The 24,506-nt window shown below is 39.0% G+C and overlaps 1 protein-coding gene and 1 non-coding gene across 3 annotated transcripts in view; both read left to right on the forward strand.

The window, feature by feature from the left end:
- Positions 1-24,506, forward strand: part of KDM1A (lysine demethylase 1A) — a 70,979-nt gene that overhangs the window by 9,629 nt on the left and 36,844 nt on the right. The window contains exons 2-3 of one of the 2 annotated variants that reach the window (XM_010345466.3): positions 4,660-4,825; positions 20,354-20,413. In XM_010345466.3, coding sequence (XP_010343768.2) covers positions 4,660-4,825; positions 20,354-20,413 — 226 coding nt within the window. The remainder of the gene's footprint in view (positions 1-4,659; positions 4,826-20,353; positions 20,414-24,506) is intronic. The other variant, XM_010345467.3, reaches the window with a different exon arrangement.
- Positions 23,018-23,158, forward strand: LOC120366280 (U4 spliceosomal RNA). Its single transcript, XR_005581007.1, has one exon. It is a non-coding gene; the product is annotated as a U4 spliceosomal RNA (small nuclear RNA).

Raw genomic sequence — 24,506 nt, forward strand, 5'->3', positions numbered from 1 at the left:
AAGTGATCCACCTCAGTCTCCTGAGTAGCTGGGACTGCAGTTAATGCCACCACACCCGGCTAAGTTTTTTTACTTTTTGTAAACATAGCGTCTCGCTATGTTATCTAGGCTGGTCTAGAACTGGGTTCAAACTATGCTCCTCCTTCTTTCTTCCAAAGTACTGGGATTACAGGCTTAAGCCGCCACTCCCAGCCTTTTTTTTTTTTTTAAAGCTTGGCTTTATCATGACCTCAGGATGCTACCAGTTGAACAGAGATCCAGAAGAAACTTCATTTTTTTTTTTTTTTTTTTTTTAGGCGGAATTTCGCTCTCATTACCCAGGCTGGAGTGCAATGGCGCGATCTCGGCTCACCGCAACCTCCGCCGCCTGGGTTCAGGCAATTCTCCTGCCTCAGCCTCCTGAGTAGCTGGGATTACAGGCACGCACCACCATGCCCAGCTAATTTTTTGTATTTTTAGTAGAGACGGGGTTTCACCACATTGACCAGGATGGTCTCGATCTCTTGACCTCGTGATCCACCCACCTCAGCCTCCCAAAGTGCTGGGATTACAGGCTTGAGCCACCGCGCCCAGCCTCTTCATTCTTAAATCTACCCAAAATTGAGTTACCCAAGCAGCACAAATTAATGTGTTGGTGGAAAACAGTTTTGTTTTCAATAATACCATCAGTTATTATTGCCCCTACCTGTAGGTATTTTTCTAATCCCTTTTGTTCCTAAAGACTAAAAACCCTTTCTAGACCAGCCTTTTCCAAGTGTATTTCTTGTTAATTATTTCTTTGTCAAGACATTGGCTTAAACAATGTTAAAAAGATTGTTTTTGCTGCAAAATTTAGTATCTTTATTTTTTATTATTTTTTGAGACAGGATCTGTCTCTGTTGTTCAGGCTAGAGCGCAGTGGTGCAGTCAGAGATTGTAGCCTTGGCCTCTTGGGCTTAAGCGGTCCTCCTGCCTTGGCCTCCTGAGTAGCTAGAACTACAGGCATGTGCCACCATGCTAGGTTAATTTTGATGCTTTTTTGTAGAGACAAGGTTTTGCCATGTTGCCCAGGCTGGTCAAACTCCTGGACTCTGGCAGTCTGCCCACCTCAGCCTCCCAAAGTGCTGGGATTACAGGCGTGAGCCACCACACCCGGCCTTCTCAGTACCTTTAATGTGCATTATTATAATTCTCCTAGAGGGGGCCTGTAAAGTCTGCATTTTTCCAGACTTGGTGTTGGATCCTTTACTCCTTCAAAGAATATAGTATCTAGGTTTTCTTCTAGGGTTTTTATGGTGTTAAACCATTCAGGACATAGGCATAGGCGAGGACTTCATAACTAAAACACCAAAAGCATTGGCAACAAAAGCCAAATTAGACAAATGGGATCTGATTAAACTCCAGATCTTCTGCACAGCAAAAGAAACAGTCATTAGAGTGAACAAGCAACCAACAGAATGGGAAACAATTTTTCAATCTACCCATCTGACAGAGGGCTAATATCCAGAATCTACAAAGAACTAAAAAACAGATTTATAAGAAAAAAACATCCAAACCCATTCAAAAGTGGGTGAAGGACATGAACAGACACTTTTCAAAAGAAGACATATATGAGGCCAACAAACATGAAAAAATGCTCATCATCACTGATTATTAGAGAAATGCAAATCAAAACCACATTGAGATACCATCTCATGCTAGTTAGAATGGCGATCATTAAAAAATCTGGAGACAACAGCTGCTGGAGAGGATGTGGAGAAATAGGAACACTTTTACACTGTTGGTGGGAGTGTAAATTAGTTCAACCATTGTGGAAGACAGTGTGGTGATTCCTCAAGGACTTAGAAATAGAAATTCCATTTGACCCAGCAGTCCCATTACTGGGTATATATCCAAAGGGTTATAAATCATTCTATTAAAAAGACACATGCGCCGGGTACAGTGGCTCAAGCCTGTAATCCTAGCACTTTGGGAGGCCGAGGCGGGTGGATCACGAGGTCAAGAAATCGAGACCATCCTGGTCAACATGGTGAAACCCTGTCTCTACTAAAAATACAAAAAATCAGCTGGGCATGGTGGCGGCTGCCTGTAATCCCAGCTACTCAGGAAGCTGAGGCAGAAGAATTGCCTGAACTCAGGAGGCGGAGGTTGCAGTGAGCCGAGATCGCGCCATTGCACTCCAGCCTGGATAACAAGAGCGAAACTCCATCTCAAAAAAAAAAAAGACACATGCACACATTATGTTCACTGTGGCATTGTTTACAATAGCAAAGACCTAGAACCAACCCAAATGCCCATTGATGATAGACTGGACAAGGAAAGTGTGGCGCTTATGCACCATGGAATACTACACAGCCATAAAACACGATGAGTTCGTGTCCTTTGTAGGCACATGGATGAATCTGGAAACCATCATTCTCAGCAAACTGACACAAGTAACAGAAAATCAAACACCACGTTCTCACTCATAGGCAGGTGTTGAACAGTGAAAACACATGGACGCAGGTAGGGGAGCATCACACAACTGGGATCTTTTGGAGGGGACTAGGGGAGGGACAGCAGGGGGTAGGGAGGTTGGGGAGGGATAACATGGGGAGAAATGCCAGATATAGGTGACAAGGGGAAGGGGGGGGTATGGAGGCAGCAAGCCACATTACCTTGTATGTACCTATGCAACAGTCCTGCATGATCTGTACATGTACCCCAGAACCTAGAGTACACATTTTCTTAAAAAAAGAATATAGTATCTAAGGGAATGTCCTTTGGGAAAAACCGAATTAGTAAAATAGAAAGGATTTTGTATTATTCTTTTTGTCTCAAAATTTGCACATTGTCCAGTTCCATATTAGGTACCCGTTAAGTGACTATTGAATGAATGGGATTGATGGGCAGAGGATAAAGGGATTGAATCTTTGGGGAAGGGAAGAGTCAAGCACTATTGAGGGGTAAAAGGAGAAAGAAAATTGCATACTATAAAAGTTTATAGCCTATTCTGACTTGTCTCCCGCTTTGAAACTTTTTTTTCCTCTTACTGCTTTTTCATCCATTGTCCTGAGGCCTATTTCCACAGTTTATCTGAATCAGTTAGGTTACAGTTTAGTATAATAACATCTACATTTTTGGAGTCTTATTGCAAAGGCCGTGTATGAGATGGTCACCTGATCAGGATCATTTAATTGCAACTAGATTTTCAGCTTTTTAGAGGCAGGGACACAGTCAGTCATAATTGTTTTCTCCATTATACTGTGTACTCAGTGTTCAGTATTTGAGTAGTTGAATACATTTATTCATGTATTAAATAAGATTCTTAGAGCATGGTTCTCTTTGCTAATGACATACTTCCCTCTCCTCTGTTGCCAGTGTGCATTAGGAGTAAGATCTGTATCCTCCATGTCCATGTCACTTACTTCCTAATTTATCTTATTTTTTTTTTTTAGGCGGAGTTTCACTCTTGTTACCCAGGCTGGAGTGCAATGGCGCGATCTCGGCTCACCGCAACCTCCGCCTCCTGGGTTCAGGCAATTCTCCTGCCTCAGCCTCCTGAGTGGCTGGGATTACAGGCACACGCCACCATGCCCAGCTAATTTTTTGTATTTTGAGTAGAGACGGGGTTTCACCATGTTGACCAGGATGGTCTCGATCTCTGGACCTCGTGATCCACCCGCCTTGGCCTCCCAAAGTGCTGGGATTACAGGCTTGAGCCACCGCGCCCGGCCAATTTGTCTTATTTTTATTAAGACAGAGTCTCATTCTGTTACCCAGGCGGCAGTGCAGTGGTGCGGTCTTGGCTGACTGCAACCTTCACCTCCCAGGTTCAAGTGATTCTCCTGCCTCAGCCTCCCGAGTAGCTGGAATTGCAGGTGCCTGCCACCATGCCCACGTAATTTTTGTAATTTTAGTAGAGACGGGGTTTCACCATGTTGGCCAGGTTGGTCTTGAACTCGTGACCTTAGGTGATCCACCTGCCTTGGCCTCCCAAAGTGCTGGGATTACAGGCTGAGCCACCGTGCTGGGCCTCTCCTAGGTAAATTTTTTAAGCAATTGCACCTTTTTATAGTTTCAGTTTGACCGTTGTTATTTTTCACTCCATGCCCTCCTTTGGTTTTTGGAATTCTTTTGCTGTTTTCATTTGGAATAGTAGAATAGTCTAATGCCACATACTTGGCATTAGACAGAGTTAGTATTCTAGTTAAGTATATTTTTGTCTGAGGATTATTTTAATCTTTTGTTGGAATTTCTGGCATGTGAGCATGATACACACAATTTAAAAGTTTCTTGAGAGTTGTAGAGAGCCGTAGAGTCAATGGTTTGAATGTCAGTGCTATGATGTAAAAGTTACAGCTTTGGGCCGGGCATGGTGGCTCACGCCTGTAATCCAAGCACTTTAGAGGCCAAGGCGGGTGGATCTCCTGAGGTTGGGAGTTCAAGACCAGCCTGACCAACATAGTGAAACCCTGTCTTAAAAAAAAAAAAAAGTTACAGCTTAGTGTAAACCTGAACTGACACAACATTGTTTCATGAGGACTTTGTTTTTAATAACTACGTATTAAAAACTGGCTTGTTCCTTGTTCTTCTTCCCTTAAAATGTGAAGTTAATTCACATTAACTGATGGTCCCACATAGACTCCTGATTTTAAATGTTCACTGTATTTAGCTTTCCCTGGTATGATTTCCATATAGGTAGAGTACAGAGAGATGGATGAAAGCTTGGCCAACCTCTCAGAAGATGAGTATTATTCAGAAGAAGAGAGAAATGCTAAAGCAGAGAAGGAAAAGAAGCTTCCCCCACCACCCCCTCAAGCCCCACCTGAGGAAGAAAACGAAAGTGAGCCTGAAGAACCATCGGGTGAGTTGTTGTATCCAACCACAGTTCTGTTTTGTTTTAGAAATAATAAGGAATGGATTTATTTCCATTCTGCAATATTATTTATATCTTCATCTTTGGTTTATACTTCTGCTGTGTGTGTCTTTGTGTGTGTGTATACATATACACGCATATGGGTGTGTATGTATACACATACATATATAGTGGTACTGATACTCTTTTTGTGCATCTGTACAGGAGGAAAGTAAAGGATGGGAATGGAAGGACAGTGGCAATATGAAGTGGTTGGAAAGTAGGAAAAAATAAATGATTAGAGAAAACATACAGAAAGCCAAATCCAAAGCACCAGACTTCTCAGTGACAGCTCTGATTCAGAATTTTTTCTGGCTAAATGATGTATTTACCATGTAGTTAGATACTTTCTGATAAAACCTTCATGATGTGGATCAGTTTTGAGAAGTGCCTTTTCCTGGTGAACAAATGTAAAAATATGTTCTAGGCCAGAAAATCTAAGCTCACACAAGCTTCCTTATATCCTAGAAAGATTATGGGACTCTATAGTTTTGGTTTCAGAGCTTCAAACAGCTTTAAAGAATTCTCACTAACATCTCAATGCTGAGTACTGGCTTTCGGAGAATGGCTGGACCAATCAGGGATACACAGCTTTCTGTTTTGAAGAGACTAAGCAAAAGCAATATTTTAATGAATTTTTGTATCTTGTGCCCTTAATGACATTTTATTTACTCTTCTTGACTTTGAATTTTTACTAAGTTTCTCTTGAAATAATTTTTATATTTTGGATAGCCCAGACCCACTCCTCTCTCCATTTCTTTTTTTGTCCTCTACCTTTTAAAAACAATTTGGTGGTTTCAGACCCCATCTGCTGGATCTTTCATGACTTGTAGGTACCCAGATTAGGACATTTTTAAAGTTTTTTCTCCCCCATAATGTTACTGTGAATTACCTACTGATGCTTCACTTGACGGCATTAACTAGTCAAGTGTTATTTTAGGTTTGGAGCTTATCAAAGTATGGCCAGAACTTAAAAATCAAATTTATAATTTATAGGATTGTAATAAAGTATAATAAACAATACAGTTTGAGAACATTCAGAAAAAGACAGATTAGATTCTGGTTTCAGTTCATTCAAAAGTCAGGGGTTTTCTAAGAACAGTGGTTTTCCTAAAACTTTTTAAAATGATTTCTTGGGCAACTCCTCATTGGAAGATTTCTAGTCAGTGGTATATTACCTTTGGGGCTAATGTCCCCCAGGCAAGTGTATCTGCCTTTTTACTTTAACTACACCTTCTCTCATTGTTGATTTTTCTTCTTCTTCTTTCTAGTCTTACACATTTAATTCTCTTCTTTCTGTTCTTACCTCCAACCTTTCCCTTTGCCCTATGCTTTTTTCTTTGTATTATTTTTAGTTCTTACATTTGTTTCTTCTATCTTTGCTGTAGACCTGCTAATGAGATACTTGAGGATAACCCTTTTGATGTCTGTTGTGGCTCAAGAGTGAGCTGACCTCTTAGTTCAAGGGCTCTAAGTATTATGCAATGATGATCTGATACCTGAGATGCTGCCTCACCTTTTTTGTGTGGCTTTGTCTTCAGTAAATAATTGATTTACCATAGGCTCCAAGTTGATAAACTTTTCTTTGTAAATTTTAAACCAAGTCTTGTTGTTGCTGTTTTCCTTTTTTGAAAGGGTTTTTTTGTTTTTTTGTTTTTTAATTTCATAAATCAGGCATTGTTCCCACAAAAAGTAAATTCTTAGCAAAAGGATTTAGGATTTGGGAGCTGTCTTTATTGTGATCTAGTTAATTGTAGTGCAGTGGTTTAGTTTAAGTTAATCTTTGGTTTTGGGGGGGAGTTAAAGTTTTAAGTTGGTATCTTCAGTGCTTAGAAATGTATTGATAACAGCCAAAACTTGCTGATACATTATTTGTGATTATGAAAATAGTTATTGCTCCTTTAAAACAATTTAATGTTTCTTGAAAATTCTGGGGTGATTTGGGGATGTACATTTCCCTAGAAAAAAGTGACAGCCTAATTGGCCTAAACTACTTATGTAGTTTAGCAATAGACCGGGGCCCTGATGGTGAATCATAAAATATATCATAAAATATTTAAGATGAGTCAAATATTTGGACACTGTCCAGGGTTTCTAAGTCTTTTGTCTTATCATCTTTCACAGGAGTTTTTAGTCAAAAATTGAGTGGAAGCATTGCTTCCATTCAGTGACCATGTTAAAAGCTTGAGAGAAGATAAGGGTTTTTTTTTTTTTTGGAGACGGAGTCTCATTGTTGCCCAGGAGGCTGGAGTACAGTGGCATGGTCTTGGCTCACTGCAATCTACCTCCCGGGTTCAAGCAATTCTCCTGCCTCAGCCTCCTGAGTAGCTGGGATTACAGATGTGCACCACCACACCCAGCTAATTTTTGAATTTTTAGTAAAGACGGGGTTTCGCCATGATGGCGAGGATGGTCTTGATCTGACCTTGGAATCCACCCGCCTTGGTCTCCCAAAGTGCTGGGATTACAGGTGTGAGCTATGGTACCCAACTTGTGGGTTTGTTTCTTTACCAAACCTTTTCTTGTTCTCAGTCCTTTAAGCAATCACTAGAAATTAACTTATTCTGTCAAAAAAAACATAGGTAAGGGCTGGCTGGGCGCAGTAGCTCTTAACACTTTGAGAGGCCGAGGCAGGTGCATCATGTTTCCACTAAAAATACAAAAATTAGCCAGGTTTGGTGGCACGTGCCTATAATCCCAGCTACTTGGGAGGCTGAGGTGGTAGAATCGCTTGAACACAGGAGACAGAGGTTGCAGTGAGCCAAGATTGTGCCACTGCACTCCAGCCTCAAAAAAACAAAAAATTAAGGTTTGAATACATTTCATTCTTAACAACTTTTAAATTTGTTTAGAAAATTTGGCTTTGCTTTCTGCAGTATATTAATCTTAAGAGGAAGAAAATATTTTGTTAATTACAAAACACAAGGTATTCTGAAGTCAGTGGGTCAGTTTGGAGAAGTTTCCTCTGGGAGAGTACTGAGAGGAATCCAGAAAGATGGGAGCCAAATTGTGAATAAGCCTGGCTTGATTGACTTAAGCCAAGCTAAGGAATTTGAACATTAGGAGTGTCAGGGGTAGTCTTGAAATTTTTTGAGCAAGGAGGGTTGTACTGAAATATGTTTTTGGAAAGATCAGTCTCATACTCTCTAAGGGTGAACTAAAGGAGTAAAGAAGCTGAGATTGGAGAGATAATGTAGGCTATTGGTCAATGGAAAAATGTTCTTAATATCAAAGTTGGATTTTTAGGGAAAGAAGAAGTTTGGGTGTTTTTGTTTGTCTGATTGAACTTATTTAATTAGGAGGAAGTTCTCTCTGTTGACTTAAACATTGTTTTTAGATTTGTCAATTTTTGACCATAATGTGGCATTGTAGTCCTATGGTAGTCAAAATGGGTAAATAATGGATTTTTCATACCAAATATTACTGTTTATATTTTAAAACCACCTCATTTTGTTTTCCTCAACATTTCCATGCATTTTTATGTTTACTATACTTTTGAATATATTTGTTTTAACAAATGATGGTTTTATTTGGTTTCCTAGTACCTTTTCTGTGAAGATGAAGGTTTTTTTAGGTCATGCCAAAGTGAACTTGAACAGGTTGTCTTTGGAATTGAGAGTGTTTGGTTACTAACAGTGTCACATAATTGTGGAGCTTTTATAAAATAGAGTCAAATCTCATTCATTTGGACTTCATTGATTTAGAATAATTGTCCCCTGGTAAAGTACCCTTTTATTTTTTGGAGAAATGCCTTTTTCCTGTCTTTGCTCAGATTGTTACCGTGTGTACCTTACATTATTTTCCTCAGTGAGTTTTACATTCCTGTATTAACTGATTTGTCCACACTTGTTTTTTTAATTTTCACATGGAAACATGATTCGATTTTTTTTCCCCCTCCACTGCCTTTCAGCAGTTAAAATTTACCAGAAACTCTTACTAGTTAGTTCCTGGATTTAAATTTTATGTTGGGTAACTTTTCACTAGAGAACTCAAGATATATTCTGGGTTAGAAGTAGCTTAGTTGTACATAGCCTGAGACTTTAATGAAACTTATCCCAAAATAAGTAAAAGGAAATATGAAATGGGTTATTAAGATGCCTTCTCAAGCCTTCTTCAAGTTAGTGTATTTCTCAGTAGAGGCATCAGAAATGTGATTGTGTGTGTATGTATATATGCATGTGAGTGTGCATATCATTTTTCTAGGCTCAGTGATGTTCTAATACTTAACACTATAATGAAGCTAAGAGGCTTCCATTATGTCATTGGTTAACTCTTGAAATAGATATTGTTAGATATGATTGGTAACAAGTCTGTATTATAATTCATTTTATGGAATGACCAAGGGAAGAATCACTTTATCTCCTTGTTTATATTCTTATGCGTACCAGAGGAAGCTCTTTTCTCTATTATATATGGTAATTTTAAAAGTTTGTAGATATGTGTTTTTAAAAGATGTAGGCTGTTTTGTTTTGTTTTGTTTTGTTTTGTTCGTGTTTTTTGTTTTTTTTTTGAGACAGAGTTTCACTCATGTTGCCCTGACTAGAGTGCAATGGTGCAATCTTGGCTCACCGCAACCTCCGCCTCCTAGGTTCAAATGATCCTCCTGCCTCAGCCTCCGGAGTAGCTGGGATTATAGGCGTACCTCACCATGTCCAGCTAATTTTGTATGTTTAGTAGAGACAGGGTTTCTCCATGTTGACCAGGCTGGTCTCGAACTCCTGACGTCAGGTGTGAGCCACTGAGCCCTGTCAGGTTTTTAAATAAATTAACAAAAATCACTGATGTGAGAGAGTGGTATGATAAAAAAATTTAATTAATTTGGGGCTTGTTCACACAATAGTCATATTGTAAATTGAAAGGATTTTTTAAATGTACATAAAAGGTGATGTTAACGTGAATTAGTAAAAATGCTAAATTACAGAAAATACATGTTTGGATAGAAGAATTTAGTTTAAGATTTAATGAAATTTGATTTCAAATGCTGTCATAATGAAAATTTCATATAACAAAAGATTGAGGACCAAAAATTTGATGAATTATTTATTTAGTAGAGCAAATATTAAAAGGCAGAATCTTTTAGACTATTGTATAGAACTTAGTATAAAAGAATTTGACCAGAGAAGAGTTGAAGATTAATTTTAAGAGGAAAAAAAATAAGTGGGCCTAATATTTTCACCTTATATTAGTGTAGTTCTTTGTTTATGAGGTACCCTGACTGATCTCTCCCCTGTGAGGCATTCATGCTGAGTACAGTCAGTACAGCCATGTGTGCTGGTTGCCAAGTACTAGGTTTGGCAGCATGGATAGTAGTGGCCAGAGTTCAGGTGAACTATTTTGTTTTTTTTAAATCATGCTGTAACTATTCTAATCCCAGGTTTTTCTCTCTGATTTCTCTCTCCATGCCTACAAATGGAACCAGAAAGGACTAGCTTTCAGGTTTGGTGAGAATTGACTCAGGTTACCCGCCACAGGGAAGATGACAGGATTCTGTTATATCCCCTGGCCCAGCAGGAGATCCTGTTTTGCAGGTTTACCAGAAATGGCTAGAGAGTTCATTCCTGATAGAGTTGTCTGTGTTGTAACTTTGACATACTAGTGTAAAGTAAATGCCTGAAATCATTTGAGTTCTCATATGAAGTATGATGCATACATTCAGAAGATTGACATAGAGTTAGTTTTCTTGCCCCTACTTTTTTTTTTTTTTTTTTTGAGACGGAGTTTCGCTCTTGTTACCCAGGCTGGAGTGCAATGGCGCGATCTCGGCTCACCGCAACCTCCGCCTCCTGGGCTCAGGCAATTCTCCTGCCTCAGCCTCCTAAGTAGCTGGGATTACAGGCACGCACCACCATGCCCAGCTAACTTTTTGTATTTTTAGTAGAGACGGGGTTTCACCTTGTTGACCAGGATGGTCTCGATCTCTCGACCTCGTGATCCACCCGCCTCGGCCTCCCAAAGTGCTGGGATTACAGGCTTGAGCCACCGCGCCCGGCCTTTTTTTTTTTTTTAAGTATCATTTCAGTGTTCTGGCTTGGATCTATGCTCCCAAATACCTTACTGGAGGGCTGAGGGAAAAAAAAGTGACAGGCTGAAAAGGTAATTCAACAGAATTCTTACATTTTTATATTTTGAGGTACTATGAATGGATTGAATAGATCAAGATAAATACACTAGGCCAGGCATGGTGGCTTATGCCTATAACCCCAGCACTTTGGGAGGCTGAAGCAGGCGAATCATGAGGTCAGGAGTTCGAGACCAGCCTGGCCAACATGGTGAAAGCCCGTCTGTACCAAAAATACAGAAAAAATTAGCCACGTGTGGTGGTGGGTGCCTGTAATCCCAGCTACTCAGGAGGCTGAGAAAGGAGAACGGCCAGAACCCAGGAGCAGAAGTTGCAGTGAGCCAAGATCGCACCACTGCACTCCAGCTTGGGCAACAGAGTGAGACTCCGTCTCAAAAAATAAATAAAGATAAATATACTATGCAACACATGGTCCCCACTCTCAGACAATTTATCGCCTAGTATGAGACACAAATGTAGACATAAATGCATAATGGAAAGCAAAATACTTTTAAGCATGATATCAATATAAAAATTCTAGAGGCATATACAGGTAGAAAGGGTGAAGAGTAGAGAATTGGTGGTATGGAGGAAAATTTTTTTTTAAATAGAGGCATTTTCTACAAAAAAAATAAGATTTTCCCCAAATGTAGTAGTTCCTCCTTGACTTTATTCTACATATATAATGATAATATTTTGTTGCCGTCACAGGGCCGGATTCTAAGAGTTCAAAGAGAAAGAGTATATCCTCCTGCAGAGAATTTGCAGTCCAGTGGCCAGTTGTGGTGGTGCATGCCTGTAATTCTAGCACTTTAAGGAGGCTGAGGCAAATGGATCACTTGAGGCCAGGAGTTTGAGACCAGCCTGGCCAACATGGTGAAACCTTGTCTCTACTTAAAAAAAAAAAAAAAACATTAGCCAGGAGTGGTGATGCATGTCTATAATCCCAGGTACTCAGGAGGCTAAGGCATGAGAATCAGTTGAACACAGGAGGTAGAGGTTGCAGTGAGCCAGGATCATGCCACTGCTCTCCAGTCCGGGTGATGGAGTGAAACCCTGTCTCAAAACAACAACAACAAAAGAATTTACAGTTTAGTTTGGAGTTATAGATGTTAATAATTAGCTACAATGAAGAAACTACAATAGAAATATATAGGAAGTGTGGTGAGAACTCAGTTTTTATTTTTTAAATTGATAAATAAGGTTGTATTTATCATGTACAGCATGGTGTTTTGAAGTATAAATACATTGCAGAATGACTAAATTTAGCTGAATGCGTTACCTCACGTGGTTATCATTTTTGTGGTGAGAACCTTACCACTCGGCATTTTTCAGGAATACAATGTATTGTGATTACTGTAGTCACCATGTTGTACAATAGATCTCTTAGAAGTTGTTTTTAAGTAATGTTTCTTCCTAAAATTGGGTTTTGGAAATTTTGTGTTAAACATGAAAGGATGAAGCAGTTTTAGATGCTTGATTTTTAACTTTTTACTGCTTTTGGCAGATAAGAACCCTTGAATCAGACAGACGCTACAAGTTTATGTTTGGTCTTTAAGAGATTGACGTGCTTTTCTTAATGATGTCATTTCATTGATTATTTTGTTGTACTTTTTATTAAGGTAAAATAGTACTTTGTTTAGCTGATCACGTTATTTTTATAATTTATTTGAATTATTTTTGTTGTCGTTTCTTGGATCTGATCATGTTGTAATAAAGGAACAAGATATTTTGTGAGGATTTTCTCATCTACAAAATGAGACTTGTTATGAGAATCAAATGAGAAAATGTGAAATCCACCTTTATGTATAAACATCTTGTATTTATTAAACAGAATTGATTTGAACAAAGAATAGGGTGGATTAGTGTTTTATTTAGAAAAAAAATCAGGCAGGCCAGCTTTGGACCAGGCAGACACACATACTGTGTTACTTTGGGAAAGTGTTCGTGGTAGGCCATTTTCAGTAATAAAATAACTTATAAAATAACTTTTTAAGCATCCTGAGCTGTTGGGGGGTGTGTGTGTGTGTAAAACTTAAATCTTGGTATTAATCTTTTATGTTAAATCATGAGAATGACAGACACTGGGACTTTCTAATATAGATTTTTTTTCCTTTCCTCAAGAGAATAACATAATTGAAATCTTGCATCAGCTGTCGAGTTACAGCAAATGTTAACATTTTTGCCATGTTTGCTGATCACACAGGAGTTTTAAACATTTGAAGATAGGGTTGGAGTTTTGCTTTGGGGTGTGTGTGTGTGTGTGTCTGTCTGTCTGTCTGTCTGTCCGTCTGTCTTATTTGAAGATAGATGAATGCCCATGGTTAGTTAATGCCTTAGAAGTCGTATCTTCCTCACAGAGGTAGGTAGACACAAGGCCTACTTACAGTAGAAGCAGCCTCTGATCCTATCAAATGTAGATAGCCAGAGTTCTACAAACTTGCCTGAAAGGAAAAGGGGATTCTCTTGTTAGGAAACTCATCTCATTGTTTCCAGATGTAGAATGTTAAAATGGTTTTCTTAATAGGTGGTCCAGAAGAAAGTTAAATACTGTCCTTAAAGTAAGCTTTGTTATGAATCAGACACACCTTAAGCTTGGTAGTTGGATGACATAACATCTGAGTTGTAAGCTTTCTCTAGAACATTATGAAAAGTGAACAACAAACCAAGACTGCAGCAAAATAAGTAAGGATCAGGAAAATTTCTACTATGGAATGTGGAGGGAAATTATGTGAAAGAGTAAATTCTTTCCATTGGCTTCTAAAGCTTTGCATTTCTCTCTAGCTTGTAGGGCCTTTTACTTTCTTTTGATAGGATCCTTGCTACTACTCAGTAGAAGTCTTTTTTTTTTTTTTTTTTTTGAGACGGAGTTTCGCTCTTGTTACCCAGGCTGGAGTGCAATGGCGCGATCTCGGCTCACCGCAACCTCCGCCTCCTGGGTTCAGGCAATTCTCCTGCCTCAGCCTCCGGAGTAGCTGGGATTACAGGCACGCGCCACCATGCCCAGCTAATTTTTTGCACCTTTAGCAGAGACGGGGTTTCACCATGTTGACCAGGATGGTCTCGATCTCTTGACCTCGTGATCCACCCGCCTCGGCCTCCCAAAGTGCTGGGATTACAGGCGTGAGCCACCGCGCCCGGCCAGTAGAAGTCTTTAAGCAGCCGGGCGCGGTGGCTCACGCCTGTAATCCCAGCACTTTGGGAGGCCGAGGCGGGTGGGTCACGAGGTCAACAGATCGAGACCATCCTGGTCAACATGGTGAAACCCCCTCTCTACTAAAAATACAAAAAAGTAGCTGGGCATGGTGGTGCGTGCCTGTAATCCCTGCTACTCAGGAGACTGAGGCAGGAGAATTCCCTGAACCCAGGAGGCGGAGGTTGCGGTGAGCCGAGATCGCGCCATTGCACTCCAGCCTGGGTAATAAGAGCGAAACTCCGTCTCAAAAAAAAAAAAAAAAAGTCTTTAAGCACAAATCTGTGGTGTAGTAGTTCCTTCAGTAGTCCAGTGGAAGTTTCAGGCAAGCTCCTACTTCAAGCAAAAAATAAGAAATATTTTTTTCTAAACCTTAAGGCTGTTTTAGTTCAGTATTTTAAATGACACTGTAACCCAGGGATTTCTGTTCTAATTGGAACTCATAATTTATTTTGAATGTTGCTCAGGCTGGTCTTGAACTCCTTGTCTTAAGTGATCCTCCTGACTTGGTCTCACCCAAAGTGCTGGGATTACAAGTGTGAGCCACCGTCAGTCAATTCCTTTTTGAAACTGTGACTTTCCTTGTGCTCGTGAGATTAGTCATGCATTTATGACTCCTTCAAATTCCCTGAGCCTATTATTACCTCCATGCTATTTTGAAGCCTTTTAGTCCCATTCTTTCTTCTGAATTCTGTTCTTTAATTTCCGACCATCGTTAGAACATTTCCATTTAATTTTACTAGCTGGTCTCCCAAATTTCCTATTTTGTTTATAGCATTACTAGTCTTCCGAACTTAAAACCCTAGAGTCATTCTGAAAGTTCTTTATCCCTTTTTAGCAAGTCTGTTGTAAATTCGTGCATCTTACTATGCAGTCTTTTTCATTTGTTAGGCCTTACCCATTTTTATTGTCACCTTTTTCTAGTGAGTTTCAACTTGTATCTAAATTATTTCAGTAGCCTTTCAGTTGGATCTCCTTTATCTAGGTTTTCCCTCTAATCCATCTGGTACAAAGTGGCCAGATTAGTTTAACTAAAATAGCATTTGTTTTGTTGTCTTTGTACGAAAGATCACACCGTTTTCCTCCATTATTACTAAAATCACGTTCAGGTTTGGATATTGGAAAGTGCTCATTTTACCAAGCCACTTGATCTCTCACTGCCCTTTCAGACCATCTCCTTCAGTAAGTAGGTACTGTGTAGTCCTCTGCACATACCATGCCTGTGCTTTGTAAATATTCTGGACACAGTGGTGGTTTCACTGTGTCGCGCTCTATCCAGATCTCTCCGGAATTGTTCTGAAAGCCTGATTCTCTAAGATGTGTCAGCTTCTTGTTTCTTAACAGCAACAACAAAAGTTTCCTTGTAGGTATTTTTCATCTTTTCCCAACTGGATTATAACCCTTTGAAAACAGAGTCTACCTATTCTACTTTTTATTTGTGCTTTGGAGTTTTGGGTGGTTATAGTAAACATTGAATTAGTGAGATTATTAAATAAACTCAACTAGTGTGTGAATACGATGAAGACTTATATTCCAAGTTGGCTTTAACTTTTGAAGTTTTTTTTTACCTGCTAATTTATCAAGTTTAATTGAAATCAACAGGGTGGCATTCACTTTTATTCCATAAATTTGGCCATTTTGATAAATTCATCTTCTATAGGGAAATCATTGCTTCCTAGATGTAGAAGTTTCTTAAAATGTTTATAATTTGAATGTGATTTCAAGAAACTCGTCAAAATGTGAATCTGTGTTCCCGGGAACAGCCAACCAGTGATTTTTCACCTCCTTGTTTGTTTGCCACATAAAAGCATTTGAAAGTTAACATAGACTTCCTTTTAAGATCTTGGAAGAGTGGTCTTTTGAGTATTTGAATTAAGATGAGAAAACATTGAGTAATGTGATTATAACTACAACACGTCACTGTTCAAGAAGGACTCTTAGATCTGAAGGTCTAGAGGACTACTGAAAGGCTGTTACATAAGATAAATGAAAAGAATCTTCATTTTCAATTTGGAGTTGCTATGTACAAATAAGCTGTATGAAGAATCTCTGCTTTAGGCTGATTGTGGTGGCTCATGCTTATAATCCAAGTGCTTTGAGAGGCTGAAGTGGGAGACTAGGAGTTCAAAAACAGCCTGGGCAACGTACCAAAAGCCTGTCTCAAAAAAAAAGAAAACATTTAGCCAGGTATGGCGGTACATGCCTGTAGTCCTAGCTACTCAGGAGGCTAAGGCAAGAGGATCTCTTGAGTCCAGGAGTTCAAGGTAACAGTGAACTATGATTGCACCACTGTATTCCACCCTAGGTGACAAAGCAAGACCTTGTCTCTAAAAATAATTAAAAAATTAAAAAGAGTCTCTGCTTCAAGCTTGAGGAATATTTTGTAGATTTGGTGGTTTGGGATAAAAACAATAGTCTCTTGTGTAGTGGTGCCAAAATCAGGGTGTTATTAAAAAGTTGCTTTTGAATATTTTCATTTTCTATTTTGAATTTGCACTCATGAAAAGCTAACAGTGCTACTTTCCTGCTGTTAACGTGTCTCTGAGCCACTATCAGAAGCAGAGTCCTAGGCTGGAAAGACCCAAAAAGCAGATGAATAAGGCATTTTATATATATCATAATCAGAGACTACCTGGATGAAAAGTTAGCTGCAAATGTTCTATGTGTGCTGTTTTTAAGAAAATGGGCAAGAATTGGTCCATAATATACTGCTAATAAAGATGATCTTTCACTTGTCTTTGGAGAAGTAGTCACCTTCAAAATACTCTGGAGTATGATTGGAATGAAAATAGCAACTTCATCCTTTATTTCCAAGCAAGTTAACATCATCAAGAGATAAATTATCTTGTTTCTTAATTTTTTAAGCCCTTTTAAATTTTGTTTTCCATAATTTCTTATGTTATGTGGTACCTTCTGCTTGGTTTCCTTCTACTTCTCTGCTTAAATAATACTTTGGAGTTTCATTTCTCTCTCTCTCTCTCTCTCTCTCTCTCTCTCTCTCTTTCTCTTTCAACAAGAGTCTTGCTCTGTCGCCCAAGCTGGAGTGCAGTGATACCGTCTTGGCTCACTGCAACCTCTGCCTCTCAGGTTCAAGTTATTCTCCCACCTCAGCCTCCTGAGTAGCTGGGATTACAGGTGCACATCACCATGCCAGGCTAATTTTTGTATTTTTTTTTTTTTTCGAGACGGAGTTTCGCTCTTGTTACCCAGGCTGGAGTGCAATGGCGCGATCTTGGCTCACCGCAGCCTCCGCCTCATGGGTTCAGGCAATTCTCCTGCCTCAGCCTCCTGAGTAGCTGGGATTACAGGCACGCACCACCATTTTGGTAGAGACGGGGTTTCACCATGTTGACCAGGATGGTCTCGATCTCTCGACCTCGTGATCCACCCGCCTCGGCCTCCCAAAGTGCTGGGATTACAGGCTTGAGCCACTGCGCCTGGCCAATTTTTGTATTTTTAATAGAGACACGGTTTCACCATGTTGGTCAGACTGGTCTTGAACTCCTGACCTCGTGAGCCACCATTCCTGGCCTGGAGTTTGATTTCTTTTTTGACATTTTGTTGTTATGGGATACCTTTAAAAATCTTCCCAGGGTATTGAATATTTTCTGTATCTCCCCTATTTTTTAAGTTAAAAAAAACAGTATCTTTTTTTTTTTTTTTTTTTTTTTTTTTTGAGATGGAGTCTCACTCTGTAGCCCAGGCTGGAGTGCAGTGGCGTGATCTCAGCTCACTGCTACTTCTACCTCCCAGGTCCTGGTTCAAGCAATTCTCCTACCTCTGCCTCCCAAGTAGGTGGGATTACAGGCACGAGCTACCATGCCCGGCTAATTTTTTATTTTTTAGTAAAGACAGGGTTTCACCATGTTGGCCAGTCTGGTCTTGAACTCCTGACCTTGTGATCCACCCACCTCGGCCTACCAAAGTGCTGGCCAAAGAATAGATTCACAGATTCACACCTGGCCAAAGAATACAGTATCTTTTTTAAAAAGTTTTTAAATTCCTTTCTTCAAAACCAGAAGACAAAAAAGACTGCTTCATTGCTCTTTTGTTCTTGTTAACCTGTTGAGTACACAAGTCAGGGGTAAGAAAACCATATTTTTTTTGTGAGTCAAAGCACCATTGATTCACATACAAAAATCAGTCAAGAGCTACCTGTAGGTTAAATTAATGAGTTCATTGCACGACATGTGTAATAGTTGGAAAAGAAGAAAAATGATAGAAATACGAAACATAGTAATTCAGACTCAGGCTAGCTTGAAAGTGTGTTTTTTGGGTTTTTTGTTGTTGTTTTGCTTTTTTTAATCTAAGTTTCTAGTAGTGGTGAGATACCTTCGTGACAAGAGATTGTTACTTTTATTTTTGCCAAGTCAGAAACATAATTTGAAAGAGAAGAGCTGTGTTATTCGGAATCTTAAATGTGATTCTTGGAAACTATTTGTTTCATTGTTCTGAATCCCTCCCTGCTTTTTCTTTTTTTCTTCCCCAAATACAATTCAGTTTTCTGATCCAGTCTTGCTCTTGGAACCAAACAAAACAATGACAACATTTTTTGAAACCCTATGAAATATGTATAAATATATATATATATATTTTTTGGGACGGAATCTCACTCTGTCGCCCAGGCTGTATTAAGTGGCACAATCTCGGCTCTTTGCAACCTCTGCCTCCTGGGTTCAAGTGATTCTTCTGCCTCAGCATCCCAAGTAGCTGGGATTACAGGCGAGTACCACCACACCTGGCTAGTTTTTTTTTATTATTATTATTTTTAGTAGAGACAGGGTTTCACCAGGCTGGCCAGGTTGGTCTTGAACTCCTGACCTCAAGCGATCCACCCACCTTGGCCTCCCAGAGTTCTGGGATTACAGGCGTGAGCCACCATGCCCAGCTCTGCAAAGTATTTTTTATGAATAAATCCAGAATTTACTAAGAACAAATATATCTGATTTAAACTTTATCATACAGTTTAAAATGTAGGACGTATATTTTTGAGATAAGTTTGCAGATGGATCCAGTAAGCTGATCTTCTCTTCATAATTGTAAACCCTTTTCCAAGGGCTATAAACAAGTATACCTTGGGCCTTGTCTGAGAAGCATAATAAACTTAAGTACCCTTCAGACAAGAGCATAGTGGAACAAGTTTAGAATGAGATTCTATTCTACCTTCACAACAGAGTAACACATTCTCATATCATTGTTAGAAATAATTTCCTGTATCTAAATACCTTCTTAGTCTCTTTGTTCCCTTCTAACTCAAATGGTGGAATAATCAATCTGCTTTCTTATTGGGGTGTTTAAATACACTGTTTAATGAAGCTTGTCTGAGTTTATTTAGATAATTGGAAGGTAGTGGTTTATATCTTCCAAAGATCATGCTCATTTTCTTGTAGTGTACCAGGTGACTAGAAGCTTAAGAGCATTATAACATCTGTCTTGATGGTAGATTTTGGAAGAGTTCAGAAGTCAGTCTATTCTTTTTCAGATTGAATTTTCAAGCTTTGATTCTTTTCTTGAAGTTACTTCTACATATTAATCAGTGAAGAAAATTTCTTGACAAAGCTTCTTATATAGCATGAAGTGGAAGATCCAAGATCTTGCCTGCCTTCCTCTATGTTCCCACAAGTGTGTGTTTATCTACACTGCTTGGCACATGTGTACAGAATGTCTTATGTATTCTTTAGTTTTATTTAGGAAGCACTGGCATATTTAGCTGTAGTAGTGTCTACTGTATATAGTAAATGAAACTTGTCTGGGGACTGAGTCTTTTAGTTATACTCCCTGCTTTGAAGTGAAGGAGAGAATTTTTCATTAAAATTAGAAAGTTGAAGGGATACTGAGTTGAGATGCTGAAATGCAACTCCAGGTTCTAGAGTCTCCGTTTTCAGTCTAGCAACCATTAGTGAAAGACCCATGGAATCTATTTTCCCCCATCCAGACTATTAATACTAAATAAGACTGACAGCAAGGATTTAGTGATTAGAAATACTATGTACTTTGTTCACTGCCTTTCAACAAGAATCAGCATGTAAAGTTGAAACTTCCTGACCAGAAAATGGAAGACTATGATGTAATTCCCTGGGCCTTGATTCCAGAAGAAGGAGCTCTCTGAAGATGGGTTTACTAGTTGGTGGTGAATTCATGAGTCGCCAACTATTAGGCCTTTATGTCCAGATATTATCCTAATTTATGGAGTAAGGTCCCTGAGTTCTCCTCTTTCCTTCCACAGGGCAAGCAGGAGGACTTCAAGACGACAGTTCTGGAGGGTATGGAGACGGCCAAGCATCAGGTGAGGGTGGCATTAGATGCTTGCCACTTAGTAGCAAGAGCCGCCAAGTCAGGAATTGATGCTTGCAAGTGTTTTTGGCTGTGGTATCCACATTGTAGCCAGAAGCGCAGGTGAAATTTAACTCACAGGACATAGTAGTATTGTAGGAGAAAGTGTAGCCAGAACAAAGGCAAGCAAAACCTTTTGAAGTCCTCAGGCCGATCTCAGCCCTCCACTCTTTGTGTTTTCGAGGAGATGGCGGGTACTTTTCTCCCCAGCAGCCTTTATATTAATAGTAAACACGATATAAAACGTAGACTTAGGAATCATAGGACCCTTAAAGGGAAATACAGCAGTATACACAGAGAGGAAATGCCACAGGCTCACAAGTCTTAGAAAAGACTGAGAGGCATTCTAGGACTAGTCAGGAACCATGTGGCCAAGTGACATCTTTTTAAAAATGGTTGTTACATGGTATTCGGTACGTTTTTTTCAACATTACACAGTTAATCATTCTTCAGTTTAAACATGTTGTTTCTCATGTGAAAAATGTCTTTTGAAAAGTCTGTTTGAAATACTTCTTCTGTTCAGACCAAACGGTATGAGATTTTTTCTTCTAGGAAAAGGTAAAGAATTTGTAGGGGCCACCATCTGGCACAGTTAAAATTTATCCCAGCAATCCAAAATAACATACCTGGATTTCATCCTTTGCCTCTTGAAGGATGTTTTTGTTCCAGTTGTTCAAAGCTGGTTCATAGATACGTTTTGATAGATTTGGAGTAGGCGCTACTTCACTTTTGGAAGTTGTCATTTTTCGACTGTCTTAGGTCTACTTTAAAATTATTTGTCTCTTTCAGTTTGCATATAACAGGTCCTGGGACTATTTGTATTTACTCTCTTGAATCAAAGATAGTTCATTTTTAATACAGCAATTAGTAGTTAGGGGATCAGCATGTTAGGAGTAGACTTTTAAAAATGATGTCCCAAAGATTGCAGGTTGATAATCAGTTATCTTAGCAGAATTAAACCCCGTTCAGAGTGTATCTGTGGCATGTAAACCTTCAAGAATGCTTTTCATCAAGTGACTCACAATTAGATCTTCCATGGAACTGTTGAAGATCAGCAGTAGCCTTTAGAGTTTTAATCTTAAAGAAAGAAATTAGGTTTTCTTGTTTTTTGTTTTGTTTTTATGTGACTATTTACTCTTTTGCATAAGTAAACAATGTCATATATTGCTGAAAGTAAAAGCAGACTTTCATATAAAACAGTGGTGTTGCTGATTACTATTAGTAGAACATGAATTTTAAGTGTTGCCAGGAATGGTGGTGACTGTTGTAAACCCTTCAAGATCTCTCTTCAGGTCTTTGTCATGTTCAGAAGCATGCATTTGTGAAATAATCAATCAAGGTTAGAAACGTGCTTGTAAGAGATCAACATTCTTCTCTTAAAGCCAGATGACCCTCATGGGTATCTTGGTGCCAGGATCATGTCTTTACTTCTTAAAATCCACCTCAAGTTGGTGTACACATCCTAAATCTTAGAGCTAGAAGAGAACTTGAGGTCATCTTGTCTCACTTCCTGCCTTCAAACAGTATTATATCTCCCCTATTTTATGGATTAGGATCTGAAACCCAAAGAATTAAATAAATTGACCGATAATGCACCAGCAGTTCTGGAGAAGGAAAACCCAGGGTTCTCGCTGCTTAGTGCAAAGGCTATTCCTTATACCCTTAGAATCCTTTAAAATAAAGTATTTAATATATAGATTGCATCAGGCTTTTGTTTTCACATTAGAAATCTAGTTATAGTTATGTACTTGATTTAAAAAATCAAAGGCAAGTAACTCTCGTGGAGGCCTTTTCTTTGTTAATTTTTATATCTGTTACCTTACTGCTGTCAAGATGCTGCCTACATTGTACAGAATCAGGAGGAAAATAGAATAGACCTGTTATCTCCCCTGCCTCTCCTACTTTTTCTCCTTCTAAGTAACCTAGTTCAAAAGGTCTAAATTGGCCAGGCGCGGTGGCTCACGCCTGTAATCCCAGCACTTTGGGAGGCTGAGGCAGGTGTATTATAAGGTCAGGAGTTCAAGACCAGCCTGACCAACATGGTGAAACCCTGTCTCTACCAAAAAAAAAAAAAAAAAAAGGTCTAAATTATTTCTTCAGATATTTATCAGAGAAAGTAGAAGCCAGTCAGACCATTATAAAGGGGAAAGTTCTGCTTTAGTGTGACTACCTTCTGAAAGGTGATGCTGGGATTTCCTGTATAAAGATGGTAAGCAGGAACAAATTGAACAGAAGACCAAGCTGGTATATAGGCAACCTTGGAGCTTTTTAATAATTTTAGAACGTTTCAAAAACAATATTTTGGAAACATTCTAAATTTTCAGAATACCAGATTCCTTTACTTAATGGAAAACGCGAACACCAAAGTACACAACTATTAGAACCAGTGTAAATTACTTCTGAATTATGTGTACTGTTGGTACTTTTAGGATGTTATTAAAATCATTTGTATTCTAAAAGGTTTTTTCTCTGAAAGACATAGGTACTCATGAGTTAGATTATCCAAAGTGGTGTCTATTACTTCATTTTGCTACTATCCTATAAGAAGGATGTTTTGAGCTTTGCGCAGTGGCAGTATCATAGCCAGTGAGGTTTATCTGAGGAGCGATTATTGCTATTTGAAAACTTTTCCCTGTACCCCGCCATGACGACTTGCAATACAGTCGGCACTGGCAATTTTTGACAGTCTCTACGGAGACTGATAATTTAAAAAAAAAAAGGAAGGATGTTTTGATTTAGCTTCTCAACAGTTTAGGTTACAAATTAACATACATTTTGTTTTTTTAAGAAAAGGTTAGCTTTTTATCTTGCAGGCTTTCGACCCTGGTTTTGATAATGGTCTTTATTCCTTAAAATAAGTATCGCTAAAAATCAAAGGGAAGGAAATAATTATTGAGAGTTTTTAGAGACCATTTTTCATTTTTAAAAATGATATCAGAGTATTGAGAATAGCTAGTTTTTTAAGATGCTGTTTTGAAGATAGACATGAAGAAGAGTATTATTCCAAGCATATATTAGTGTCACCACCTTTAGTTTCTTGAAATGCCTTTGTTTAAACTTCTGATGTTTGATTTAGAGATACTTTGAAACTGCTGACATATAAATAACATTTTAAAATCATTGCATAGTCTCAAAAGTTCCCCAAATTAGCCAACTACATTAGAGTGATTTTTGATAAGAACATCTGAGAGCCGGGCACAGTGGCTCATGCCTGTAATCCCAGCACTTTGGGAGGCAGGTGGGCAGATCATCTGAGGTCAGGAGTTTGAGACCATCCTGGCCACCATGGTGAAATCTCATCTCTACTAAACATACAAAAATTAGCCCGGTATAGTGGCACACACCTGTAATCCCAGCTACTTGGGAGGCTGAGGCAGGAGAATTGCCTGAACTTGGGAGGCAGAGGTTGCAGTGAGCCGAGACCATGGCAGTGCACTCCAGCCTGGGAGACAGAGCAAAAGACCCCGTCTCAAAAAAATAAAATTAATAAAACAAAAAAAAAAATCTGAGGCCAGGTCCAGTGTCTCATGCCTGTAATCCCAGCACTTTGGGAGGCCAAGATGGTGTATTGCTTGAGCTCAAGAGTTTGAGACCAGCCTGGGCAACATGGTGAAACCCCATCTCTACAAAATATAAAAAAATTAGTTGGGCATATTGTCTTGCGCCTGTAGTCCCAGCTACTTGGGAGACTGAGGCAACCTAGCTACTTGAGCTCAGAAGATGAAGGTTGCAGTGCAAGATGGTGCCACTGTGCTCCAGGAGCCTGGGTAACAGAGGGAGACCCTGTATCACCCCCACAAAAAACATCTGCAGTAAGGAAGAAACCAGATGTACTATAAAATTTGGTATTTTCTCTTACGTGATTTTTCTGTTATTGAAAAATAGTATTTTGCAGTAGGATATTCAATGACTACTTACTAAATGTATGGAAGATAATATAGCTAAGAAAGAAAACTTCCATTTTTGACAGGGAGAAGTGGAATTTAATAGAGATAATTGATTCATGTTAATATTACACATTTAAGAATTATACCTACTTAGAGATA

This window comes from Saimiri boliviensis, chromosome 11 (genome assembly GCF_048565385.1).
Source record: "Saimiri boliviensis isolate mSaiBol1 chromosome 11, mSaiBol1.pri, whole genome shotgun sequence".
NCBI lineage: Eukaryota > Metazoa > Chordata > Mammalia > Primates > Cebidae > Saimiri > Saimiri boliviensis.